General features: G+C 51.8%; 2 protein-coding genes across 8 annotated transcripts; both read left to right on the top strand.

The window, feature by feature from the left end:
- The first annotated feature begins 162 nt into the window (after positions 1–162).
- On the top strand, positions 163–3,537 carry LOC123069219 (uncharacterized protein HI_0077). 7 transcript variants are annotated; one of them, XR_006432357.1, is made up of 8 exons: positions 163–770; positions 855–1,087; positions 1,244–1,340; positions 1,503–1,686; positions 1,770–1,851; positions 1,932–1,977; positions 2,045–2,241; positions 2,396–2,789. XR_006432357.1 is itself a non-coding variant. In XM_044492008.1 (8 exons), exons 1-7 carry the CDS (start codon positions 381–383, stop codon positions 2,105–2,107), a joined length of 1,095 nt encoding a protein of 364 aa, XP_044347943.1. In that variant the 5' UTR covers positions 163–380; the 3' UTR covers positions 2,108–2,138; positions 3,226–3,537. The 7 variants fall into 7 exon arrangements, 5 of the variants coding, with proteins under 5 accessions (XP_044347943.1, XP_044347941.1, XP_044347945.1 ...); XM_044492008.1 differs by lacking the exon at positions 2,396–2,789 and adding an exon at positions 3,226–3,537 and having other exon boundaries at positions 2,045–2,138; XM_044492006.1 differs by lacking the exon at positions 2,396–2,789 and adding an exon at positions 3,221–3,537 and having other exon boundaries at positions 2,045–2,138.
- Positions 3,538–4,133: 596 nt separating this feature from the next.
- On the top strand, positions 4,134–4,960 carry LOC123069220 (signaling peptide TAXIMIN 1). The gene is made up of 2 exons (XM_044492012.1): positions 4,134–4,433; positions 4,524–4,960. Exons 1-2 carry the CDS (start codon positions 4,300–4,302, stop codon positions 4,645–4,647), a joined length of 258 nt encoding a protein of 85 aa, XP_044347947.1. The 5' UTR covers positions 4,134–4,299; the 3' UTR covers positions 4,648–4,960.
- The last annotated feature ends 6,348 nt before the right edge of the window (positions 4,961–11,308 follow it).

Genomic DNA, 11,308 nt, shown 5'->3' with positions numbered 1-11,308 from the left:
GGTGAAGCTGAAACATTTTACCTCAATGTGGGGGCAGTAGAAAAGTAGCACAGTCGTTTTGCTTTTCTGAAGCCTACACGTCAGTGAACAAGTGATCTGAGTAACTGGTTCTTTACTGTTGGCTCTCAACAGTAACCGTCTAGGATGATCTCATGGTTCTGAGTTTGTCTCCCCACAATTCCAATTGATTCACTTTATGCGGTGAATAAGTGGTGCTATGCAACCCGGTTTTAGTTTGTTTTCCTGCAAAATAGCCCAACTCACGGAGGACCTGGCCTTTGACATGGCCTTTGTTCATCCATCTCATTATCTATCCTAGCCGTAAACCTCCCACACGCCACAACACCACCTCCAAAGCTCGAAACCGCTCCACCGGCCAAATGGTCCCGCTTGGGCGCCTTCCGGCGCTGCCGCTAGCGCGTGGCTCCACGCGCCGCCGCCTCCTCGCCGCCGGGGCCTCTGCCGCCTCACCGCTCCCATGGCCGGGCCTTCACACCTGGCGCCGGGCCCCTCCCAGCGACCTCCGCTCGTGGGGCCCCAACGGCCCCTGCGTCCCGAACACGGACAAGGCGGGCGCGCCAGAAGCCGGCGCCGGAGTCGGCGACGGCTCGTCCTTGGCCGAGATGGGCGCCCTCGTGCTGTCCACCGCCGACCCCCTCGCCAAGGCGCACCTCACCCACGCCGCCTTCTCCCGGTGGGCGGCAGGCGGGCTCCCCGTGGGCCTCGCCCGGGCCCCGGACCACCCCGCCAGGCCGGAAAAGCCCCTCGCGGTAAATGCTCCATCCACCTTGTTGCTCTCTTCGTCGAGGCATTTCATCGAGCAGGTTGGGTGTGTGGTGCTCTTGCTGCTGCAGGTGACTCAGAAGGAGGTCCCCACGCACAAGGCGATGGGGGTACCGCTAAACGCGTACATGCTCCACAACCTGGCGCATGTCGAGCTCAATGCGATCGACCTTGCTTGGGACACTGTGGTGCGGTTCTCGCCGCTCCGGGACACCCTGGGAGATGGCTTCTTTGCGCGTGTGGCTGACGATGAGAGCCGGCATTTTCGGTGGTATTCACAGCGGCTTGCCGAGCTTGGCTTCAGGTGAGCAGCAGAGAGAATGCGGAAGTGTGAATATTGAATTGATGCGAAATCTCTGTCCACTGATAGTTCTACCTGTTGTCTACTTGTCATATGTCATAGTTTTCTATATGAGCTATGTCAGATTGTTGTAAATCTGTAACAGTTTTCTGTGGGCAGATATGGTGATATGCCTGTCCACAATCTTCTGTGGAGGGAGTGTGCAAAATCCTCAAGTGATGTTTCTGCACGGATGGCAGTTATACCTCTAGTACAGGTGCCAGATCATCTTCCTTCTCTGTTGCACTGTCAAAAATACATTGTCATAACCTGCTCAATTTGAACCATGAGTCTCCGAATCTTTTTAGATGACAGTATTTGGTGAAGAATTTCGATTTAGTACACTTGACCAATATGTTGATGATTAGAACCTTAATAGGAAGCTAGAGGCCTTGATGCTGGACCGAGACTAGTCCAAAAGTTAATTGGCTTTGCGGACCATAGATCTGCAGACATTGTGGCAAAAGTAGCAGAGGAAGAGCTTGCACATGTTTCTGTAGGTTTATATTGGTTTCTGAAAGTGTGCGAAATGATGGGCCGTGTCCCTGGTGCTGCTTTTAGAGGTTAGGTTGCTTCTTTATGATCCACCTAAATACAATTTCATGAAATTATGTTGATTCATGGATTGTTCTCTTTAACATCCCAGATCTGATAAAGGAGCATGATGTTGTAATGAGGGGTCCATTTAACTATCAGTCTCGTGATGAAGCTGGTATACCTCGAGAATGGTAAGCTTTGACTAAACTGTGACTGAATCTTGAAGTCTTGCGTGTATATATGAATAAGTCATATTGTTGATGTTTTTCAGGTATGATGAGATGCTTAAACCTGAAGTTGCAAGCAACCTTTCAGAGGTGAGGGACCATTTATTGTTTATCCGGTGTGTTTTGATGTATCTAACTTGTGGTATGTACCTCACAGGTGCATGATAGGCTAGCATGTGTTATTGAGATGGAGAAAGAGAATGCTAATTTGAATGGCTAAAATCTCACCTGACGAATACTTGAGAGACTTGGTAGGTACTACACAGATATTCTAGCACACTGATACCTTTTTCTTGGTTTATTTTGATGCCAACCGCCACCAAGCTGCTTACATCCCTGACTAACCTTGGTTAGGTTGGTCACCTTGTCCTTTGCCTATATTCTACTTATTGGACCTTTTTAATTTGATATGCATGATCACATCTATGAAAAAGATAAGAAACTTTTTTTTTGTTATGCTAGTATGCATCAGCTGATTGAGCTATATGTGCACTTTGAATGATTGTAGGAAACAAACCTCACTAAGTGTTCAAGTTGTTGACAGTGGGGTCCTGCCTGCCAGTTGGCTTCACAAGCCAGGGATTAGGGACGCACAAAGTTTCCTTAGCCTCAAATTTTTTGATGGGCCATAACCCATAATTAGGAAAGTTGGGCAGGGGTATCCCCTGCCCCATCCTAGTTATTTTGCTTCACAAGTCACAACTAATACAAGGACTATGGACAGCAATTAGCAGGAAGTATACTACCAATTGAATGAAATGGACGGATGTATTGATTGAGCCACTTTCATCCCCTTTGCCAGAATAGCGATCCTGAAAAAATTAGTCTAATATACACCTGGTCAAACGTCAAGGACAAAATGTACTTGTATATTCTTTTTTATGTATATACGCATTCCACAACACGCAACATGCAGACCTCATGTAGTAATTTTTTCTTATGTTTTTTCTCAATATAGGTTTGAGTCTTCACTAAAGTAAGAAAGCATTTGCAGTAGGAAACTCTCCTAATGTTTTCGTGGTAAAAATAGAAAGCATTAGCTCAATACCATCCAATGTAAGGACGTCATGTGGGGCCTGAGGCCACATGCTAGTGACACCATGGATGATATTCTCTTCCGTGATCTTTGTAATGATACCGAGCAATATTGCCCCTTAAAGCAAATCCAGTTTTGTTGTTTCCGTGTCACGTACACATATGTTTCTCCAATGAGTTGATGACACGATACACAATTGAACAAATCATCGTAGACTTGTGCTGCTAAACACCAATTTCTGTCTTCAGTTCGGAAAAATGATGATTCAGTTGTGTATTTACTTTGGTGAATGATCAGGACAGATGCGCAAACGCCTCAAATTTGCACGGTCCGTGACCTGTACAGTAGTCATCAAGACTCTTACCTGCTTGAGGCATAATTTGCTGCTGGGAGGCGAGGTGTTGTTGGCCTGAGCTGCAAGAGCCGAAGAACAATGGACAAAGTGTAACCAGTTCATGTCAGCTACAGTTCAGTGGAAGGCCAAAAGTTTCACATTCTGTGATGTATCAGCGGATATGTGTTACAGTTGACCACGATGCTATTAAATCAATATATAGGATATTGTCGATCCGATCTGATCCCTTGTCACCCTGAAAGTTCAAGCTTTACAGTCCTGAAATCCCGTCTCACTGAGCTTTCCTCTGCCATTTTGTAGTGTTCCGATGTTGTCAGGGAGCATTTGAGTTTGTTGAGTAGTATCTGTCTGGAAAGGAAGCGGAATTATTGAGTTGGGATGAACTGGCCAGCGGCCGTGTGTACCGGCTGACGGCTGGAGAGACCAAACGGGCACGTGGGAGCCGGTGGCGCAACCGCCACGGGCGATCGGTCGCCGCCCGTTCTTCCAACCCCGCCCGCCGTGTCATACTGTGATTAGTCCAATGCCCCCAGACTAAACCCACCCGGTCGCGCGCCGGCACGCGTCTCCGGTCGCCGGCGTCGTCACGTTATCCCCCAAAATAGAGCCGCCTCAGTGGTCAAACACTGACGTCGCACCAACGCATCGCGTCACCGGGCCGTTGCAGCTGCCCAAGGGTCCTTCCGGGCAGCTTCCGTGGCCATCTCGGTCGTCCGTTCGCCTACCGACGGCCCGGGATCGCCCTTGCCGGATTTCCTCGCTGCCGCCTGCCCACTGCGGCGCATTATTGCCGACCTTGCCGCACGCGGATAAATCAAAACTCGCCGCGCCGGAAAGCGACCGCAGAGCCGGCCCGTCTCCTCTCCTCCCTGACGCTATATAGCTACTCGTACTGTGTTCCCCACGCCTAACCACCCCGACGCGTGACAGCCGCCGGCGCCGATCTGACCAGCCTCGCTTCGCCTGCCTCGTACGCGCGCCGGGGAAAGGGAAAGTGAAAAGGGAAGAGGATCAGGGGAAGATGTGCTGCTGTTGCGGCGGCGGCGACCGCGAGCACGAGCACGGCTGTCGGCCGCTCGGGTTCCTGCTCGGCCTGCCCTTCGCGCTCCTCGCCGTCCTCGTCTCCATCGTCGGCGCCATCATCTGGATCATCGGGTACGTTTCCTCCTCCTCCTCCTCGTTCCGCGCGATTTGCCACCGCCAACCTGGCTGTTGGTCTGATGTTTGGTGCGTGCTGTAACACAGGCTGCCCATCTCGTGCATCTGCCCGTGCTGCCTGTGCGTGACGCTGCTGCTGGAGGCGGCGGTGGAGCTCGTCAAGGCGCCGCTCCACGTCATGACGTGGTTCACCTCCAAGATACCCTGCTGATTCCTCGCTGATCAGGGACCGCTCGCTCGCCCCCCTCGCTCATGGCTTAGTCGGCCTTGCACATGTCCGCAGATTCTTGTTGTTTTTTTCACCTCGAAACATATGTTCGCAGATTGATCGGCGTATATTTCGTACCATGGCTGATGATTCCTGCTAGCTTCCCCCCTTGGTTCGATCGTTCCTGTGATCCCTTCCGCGATGTTTGATGATTGTGACTTTACTTCTCGTGACTGTTAGCGACTGCCTGTAGTTCTGTTTCCGCCAGATTCTTCGGCTGTTATTTGTCGGCGATTGCTATGGACACGATGTCTACCGTGTGCTCTCTTGATGTTGATCACTGGGCTTTTCTGCCTTAAGAGTATATCTGGCCATGGGCCGGGCCGGGCCGGGCTTGGGCCAGGCCTAAAAAAGCCCACAGCAAAAAAATGAGGCCCAGGCCCTCCCAGGCCCTACCATCGGGCCTACTTTTCAAGCCCAAGCCTGGCCCATCTGGTAATAAGCCCTAAAAAGCCATTAGGGCTTAGGGTAGTGGCCCGGGCCTCTTCCTTAAAATGCTAATATGCCAAGCCCAAGCCCGTCCAGGCCCTGCTTGTGGCTCAAAACTCAGACCCAAGCCCGGCCCACGGGCAAGCCCATCGGGCCTAGGCCCTGGATTTTAGGGCAGGGCCTGGGTGGGCCGACAGGGCCGTGCCTCAGATGGCCAGGACTACTTAAGAGTATCTACAACCGGACATCGCAAATCCGGCCCCCAATCCTGCTCTTTTAGAGCAACTCTAGTCGATCCCAAGAGCAACTCTAGTCGATCCCCTAAAGGTCTCTGATCCCTAAAGGTCTACAGAGAAATAAAATTTCACTCCGCACTTAGCTGGAGTCTAAATATACCCGATGCCCGCGCTGCCGAGTAAAAACTGGCCCGCCTCTTTCTCCCGCATTCGCTGCTGCTTCCTTCCCGCCGTCATTGCCCCACGCGCCACCGTCGCCACTAATGACTGTCCCGTCGCCGAAATGGGTTGCCAAGACCCTTTCGCCACCCCGCTGGCCACTGCCGCCAGCTTGTCCCCGCCGGTAACCAACCCTGCGCTGTTGCCCGCACCGAAAAGAGGTTGGGGAATCTTCACTGGTCAGAAGCATCTGCTCCAACCGCGACCAAGTCCGCCGTGGTGGCCACTGCCTCTTCGACGACTGTCGGCTGCCCTCCCGCCGCTCCCGCCGATGGCAACAGAGCTAGGAAACCTACGGCCGCGGCGTCGGCTCTCGTCGAGGGGGCCGCGAAGAAGAAAAAGACAGGGGCATATGGTGTCTTTTTTTCTTGCATGAGGCAAGGAAGGTGGGTTTTCTTTGTGCGTGTGGGAAGGGGGGATGGTTTTTTTTGTAGAGGGGATCAAGTGGAGGGGAGTTTGGCGTACCACGTGCAGTCCCCAACTTTCCTTTAATGGTAGAGACACGGTTAAAAAACTTACTACTATTAATTATTTGCATCCCGAATTAAGTGTATGACTAAGTAATTAATTTCAATAATGACTCGATTTCATAATTGATTTATTGCACATTAATGGCTTGATTTTCAAATCTTGTTTTATTTTTTTCTGTTTTCTCTCTTCTCTTTTCTGTTTGAGGCAATGGAGGTGGGTTTCCTTTTTTACTTTTTTCCCGTGACCCAATTCCCCCTCCCGAACCATATCCCCTCTTGTGCCGCTGCCTGCGCGGCAAATGGGAGGTCTCGCCTTCTCCGCGTCAAGCCCCCTCCTCCTCCCTCCTCCCTCGTCCGTGAAGGGGCTCGACCGGGCAAAGCTTGACTGAAGCCGACGGAGGCGGGGCTTTCTCATTCTTCAGCTCGTAGTGGCGCGACGCGGGCCGTTCCCTCCGGCTGGGGCGCTGCGCCGACGCCGAGCTCCGTGGCATGGCGTCGTGGGGGCGTGTTAGGTGGAGCTGGTGCGGCGACGACACGACAGGCTGTGGTTCGTGCAGCCTGGTGACCCTGGGTCGCCGGACGGCGGGTGTTGGAGGCGGCGGTGATCGACGGCCTACCCGCGGGCGTGTGGAAGCGGGGTTGTGGTCATTGGTGGAGTCTCTAGCTTCGGACAGGGGTGGCGGGGCTTCACGAGATCGGTCGATGGGGTGAGAGGGGCTCACTCAGATGCGGCTGTTCGGCAGCCGAGTTGTCGGTTGCCATGAGCGGTTCCTCGTCTCGATCTGGGATGCCCAAATCTGGTGGCGTGGCGTCCGCCTTTCCCGGGTGCAATGGGTCGGCATTTGGCCGACATCGTGGACTGGCCGCCGGTATAGGAGTTTGACTTGGTCCTCTGATACGTCTCCAAAGTATCTATAATTTATGAAGTATTCATGCCTTGTTTACAATAATTTTATATGGTTTTGGTGCACTTTAATACAATTTTTATGGACTAACTTATTGGTCTAGCAATGTTTTAAATAGCGGGATATGGCATATAGCGGCAACCCTTAAAAACAGCTATAGCGGGCTATAGCGGCAAATTGTACATGAAATCATTTAGTGGCAACATGCTCAAACAGTTATAGCGGGGCTATAGCCGGCTATTTGAAACTATGAGTCTAGTGCGTAGTGCAAGTTCCTGTTTTTTGCATGTTTTTTCTTTCACAGAAAAACCATACCAAATGAAGTCCAAACACAGTAAAATTTTACGAAGAATTTTTTGGAATATATGTGATTTTTGGGGAAAAGAATCAACGCAAGATGGTGCCCGAGGGGTCCATAAGGCAACAGGGCGCGCCCTACCCCTATGGGTGCGTCCCCTTGCCTTATGGGAACCTCGTAGGTCGGTTGGAGCCCTTGTTTCGTTGCAATGAAGATAATTTCCAGATAAAATTTTTTCAGTCAATCAAACTTACGGATCTCCAGGAATATAAGAAACGGCGAAGGGCTCCGTAAACAGTGCGAGAAACAGAAGCCAACAGAGAGATCCAATCAATGGGCGAGCTCCCTCTTCCGAAGAAGAAGAAGAAGCATACAAAAAAGACACATCCGTGACATTTTGGGCCAAACGAATTTTTTTCTGTCATGCTTATGACACTTCTATGACGATAATTGTGACAAAACCGAGTATCATCATATATGTGGTGGGCTCCTACTCTATGACAAAAAATCATGACAGAAAATGGGCTTTTCGTCCTGAGCGGGCCGGAGACGCAACTGCATGACATTCTTTGGGCCGTCCATGACGAAAAAAACCATGGTAGAAGTGAGGGCGAGGAAAATTTCGAGGAGTTCCCGGTCACGGTGGGTGGTCGGGGGCCGAGCGATGCGCGTTTCTCTCGTACACGTATGCGCGGGTGCGCGAGGCATTGGGCTATAACTGAACCCGAGCGAGGCGTTGGGCTCTAACTGAACCCGAGCGATTGCACTAGCTACGTTACTGAACCCGAGCGATCGATCCCTTGCTGTTAACTGAAGCCGAGTGATTCCTTCGCTACTGCTGCTAACTGAAGCCGATCGAACCCTGCTGCCTCCTTCCCTTGATGAACAGTGAGCATTGTTGGAGGGAGGGGGGGGTTGGATGAACATTTCCTGATGTGGGTGGATGAACAGGACCCTGTGGTGTTGCCTCTAGATGAATAGGACCCCGATTGAGCCGGTTGGGGGTGGATGAACAGGACCCGGTGGAGGGCTAGATGAACAGGACGACCCCGTGGAGGGCTGGTTGAACAGTAGCCGGTGGAGGGCTGGTTGAACAGTAGCTGGTGGAGGGCTGGATGAACAGTAGCCCGTGGAAGGGTGGTTGAACAGGACCTCGTGGAGAGGGCTGGTTCAACAGTAGCCGGTGGAGGAGCGTGCGGTGGAGGCTAGATGAACAGGAGCCCGTGGATGAACAGTCGCAGGTGGAGGCTGGAGGAGGTCGACGGTGGATGAACAGTAACCCCGTGGAGGCTGGAGGAGGTCGACGGTGGAGACAAACAGTATCCCGTGGAGTCCCGTTTTGCGGTACGCCACACCCCTCCTGATGAACAAGACCCCCGTTTCGACCGTAGCCCTCCAATAAAAGTCCGTTTCCTCCGTTTTGTGGTACGCCACACCCCTCCCGATCAATAGGACCCCGTTTCGACCGTAGGAGGTCCAACAGAAGTCCGTTTCCTCCATTTTGCGGTACGCCAGACCCCTCCCGATGAACAGGATCCCGTTTCGACCGTGGCCGGTCGAACACAAGGCCGTTTCCTCCATTCTGCAGTACACCAGGCCTCATTTCCATCGGCTGTTCCGTCCAAGCCGCCGGTTGGCTCCCGATGAACAACATGCGTTCCGTTGCCTCCCGATGAACACGACGCATTCTGTTGCCTCCCCATGAACACGATGACGACGCAGTTTCTCCGTTCCGACCCAGCCATGTACATGAGCCCTAGCCGCACGTATGCGCGAGTAGGCGTTCAAGACCCCGCCCGTATGTACATACGTGGTCGTATTTACTTTCTTGCACCCAGGCCGCTGTAGTACGTGTACATGCTACGTGCGCGCCTCTACTATGACACGAGCGCGCCTCTACCACGACACGTGCGCGCCTCTTCCTCGACCAGTATGTACATACACGTTCGCGACCAAAATGAAAACGGTACGTACGCTTCGACCAGGCGGGTCCCGACTGCCAGACACTTCCTTGCGTGCGAAGATGTAGCTGGTGGGTCCCAACAGTCAGGGGGTGAATCGTTTTTTGCGCATAATATGAATGCACTTCCTTGCATGCGAAGATGTAGCTGGTAGGTCCCAGCAGTCATGGAGGGGGGGGGGGAAACATTTTTTTCATGAAATACGGTGGCCCGTCCGGTGGGTCCCTGCTGTCAGGTGGAGGAATCATTATTTTCCGCATAATAAGGAGGCACTTCCTTGCTGCGGCCGTGGACCCAGCTGCCAGCCTCTCCACGTACAGTACTCTTCCGATGAAAGTCGATTGTTGACCACATTGACCACACCGCACTGAGAGCACCAAGGCGGTGGACGACGGCGAGGCCTAGGAAGGGGACGATGTGGAGCCGGGGAAGACGCGGCAGTGGATGCCCATGCGGAGAGGAGTACGAGGGTTCACTGGTTCGGCTGCGATGTGAGGCTGCCATCGGTGCAGAATAACAGAGGGTGTGGGTGAGTGGAGGGATGGCCTGGCCAGCGGTGGGAGTAGTAGGGGATGGTGAGGCCTCCGCAGCAGCACAGCCGGCCACGGGAGGCAGGAGTAGGCGGTACGACCGGCGCTGCTTTGGGCGGCTGGAGCAAGAAGACCAGAGGTTGAAGAAGCACTACAGCCGTTGGATGGACATCGTACGGTCACTGGAGCTAGAATCGTTCATATTAACTCGGTTGAAAAAGCCCTCCATCCCCTTCAACTTAGTAGACCCACAAGTCAGCCTCCCACTATGCTAGGCCCTAGCTAGCAGGGGGATTATTCATTTTGTGTGTGTAATAAGGAGGCACTTCCTTGCGTGCGAAGATATAGCTGGTGGGTTCGAGCTGTCAGCGGCAAGAACATTTTTTTCGTGAAATATAGCTGGTGGGTTCGAGCTGGTGGGTCCCAGATTTCAGGTGGAGGAATCATTATTTTACGCGTAATAAGGAGGCATTTCCTTACATGCGGCAGTGGACGCAGCTGCCAGCCTCTCCATGTATAGTCCACTTCAGATGCATGTCGGTCGTTAACCACGTTGACCATGCCGTGCTGAGAGCACCAGGGTGGTGGACGACGGCGAGGCCTAGGAAGGGAATGACACGGAGCCAGGGAAGACTCGATAGTTGTTTCCCACGCGGAGGGGAGTACGACTGTACGAGGGTTTACTGGTTCGTCTGCCGTCGCTGGAGAATAACAACACATGTGGGTGAGTAGAGGGATGGCTAGATCAGCGATGGGAGTACGGTGGGGCGGTGAGGCCTGCGCAGCAGCACAGCCGGCCACGGGAGGAGGGAGCAGGCAGTCCCGCCGGCGCTTGTTTGAGCGGCTGGAGCAAGAATAGCAGAGATTGAAGAAGCACGACAGCCGTTGGATGGACATCCAACATTCACTGCTTGTGCATCAACCTTTTTTTAGGAAAGCCTCAAATATGTGGAAAACATCATACAACCTATCTGCCATCATTTCTAATAATTTACAACCCATTTGCTAATTCTTAAGGTTTTTTTGGAGCCCATATTCTTTTTGTTAGCATTACAGCTCATATTGTGGCCACGGTTAAAAAATTATATGAAGTTTTGCATATTTCGGTGTGGTCCGAATTGTTTTTAATCCTGAAATTTTGAGTCATACTCAGACTGATTTTAAAAATAAATGTATATCAATATAAAATCCAACAAATTGTCCACGCATAAAAATCAAATCAATTTAAAATCTCGAAATGAAAAAAAAGAAATTTGAAACTAATTACCGGTTTGATGCTTTTTAAAAATGTACAACCCATTTCTCATTACTGATAGGCCATTTTCTCGGCCAGCTGAATGAAGCTCTCCTCGTCTTGAAAGATTTGTAGCCCAACAGGCCTGACAAAGCGACTTACTTGACAAATCACGAAAAAATTGGGCTAGCTATTTTCAGAAAGAAAAAAAATACTATGCTGGTCTTTGGTAAACATAAAAGAAAAGGCTATCTAGACAGGCCAGAGTGCCCCACACAACCCAGTTGACACCCTGCTTCCGTCTCAAAAAAATTTAGATAAA

Source organism: Triticum aestivum, chromosome 3B (genome assembly GCF_018294505.1).
Source record: "Triticum aestivum cultivar Chinese Spring chromosome 3B, IWGSC CS RefSeq v2.1, whole genome shotgun sequence".
NCBI lineage: Eukaryota > Viridiplantae > Streptophyta > Magnoliopsida > Poales > Poaceae > Triticum > Triticum aestivum.
The sequence above is the reverse complement of the archived record's forward strand: the minus strand, read 5'-3'. Positions and strand labels throughout refer to the sequence as shown.

Coding starts and splice junctions, on each gene's coding strand:
- LOC123069219 (XM_044492008.1), top strand. CDS start 381: ATGGTCCCGCTTGGGCGCCTTCCGGCGCTGCCGCTAGCGCGTGGCTCC. Junction 771..854: donor GGCCGGAAAAGCCCCTCGCG/GTAAATGCTCCA, acceptor TTGCTGCTGCAG/GTGACTCAGAAGGAGGTCCC. Junction 1,687..1,769: donor CCCTGGTGCTGCTTTTAGAG/GTTAGGTTGCTT, acceptor TTAACATCCCAG/ATCTGATAAAGGAGCATGAT.
- LOC123069220 (XM_044492012.1), top strand. CDS start 4,300: ATGTGCTGCTGTTGCGGCGGCGGCGACCGCGAGCACGAGCACGGCTGT. Junction 4,434..4,523: donor GCCATCATCTGGATCATCGG/GTACGTTTCCTC, acceptor GCTGTAACACAG/GCTGCCCATCTCGTGCATCT.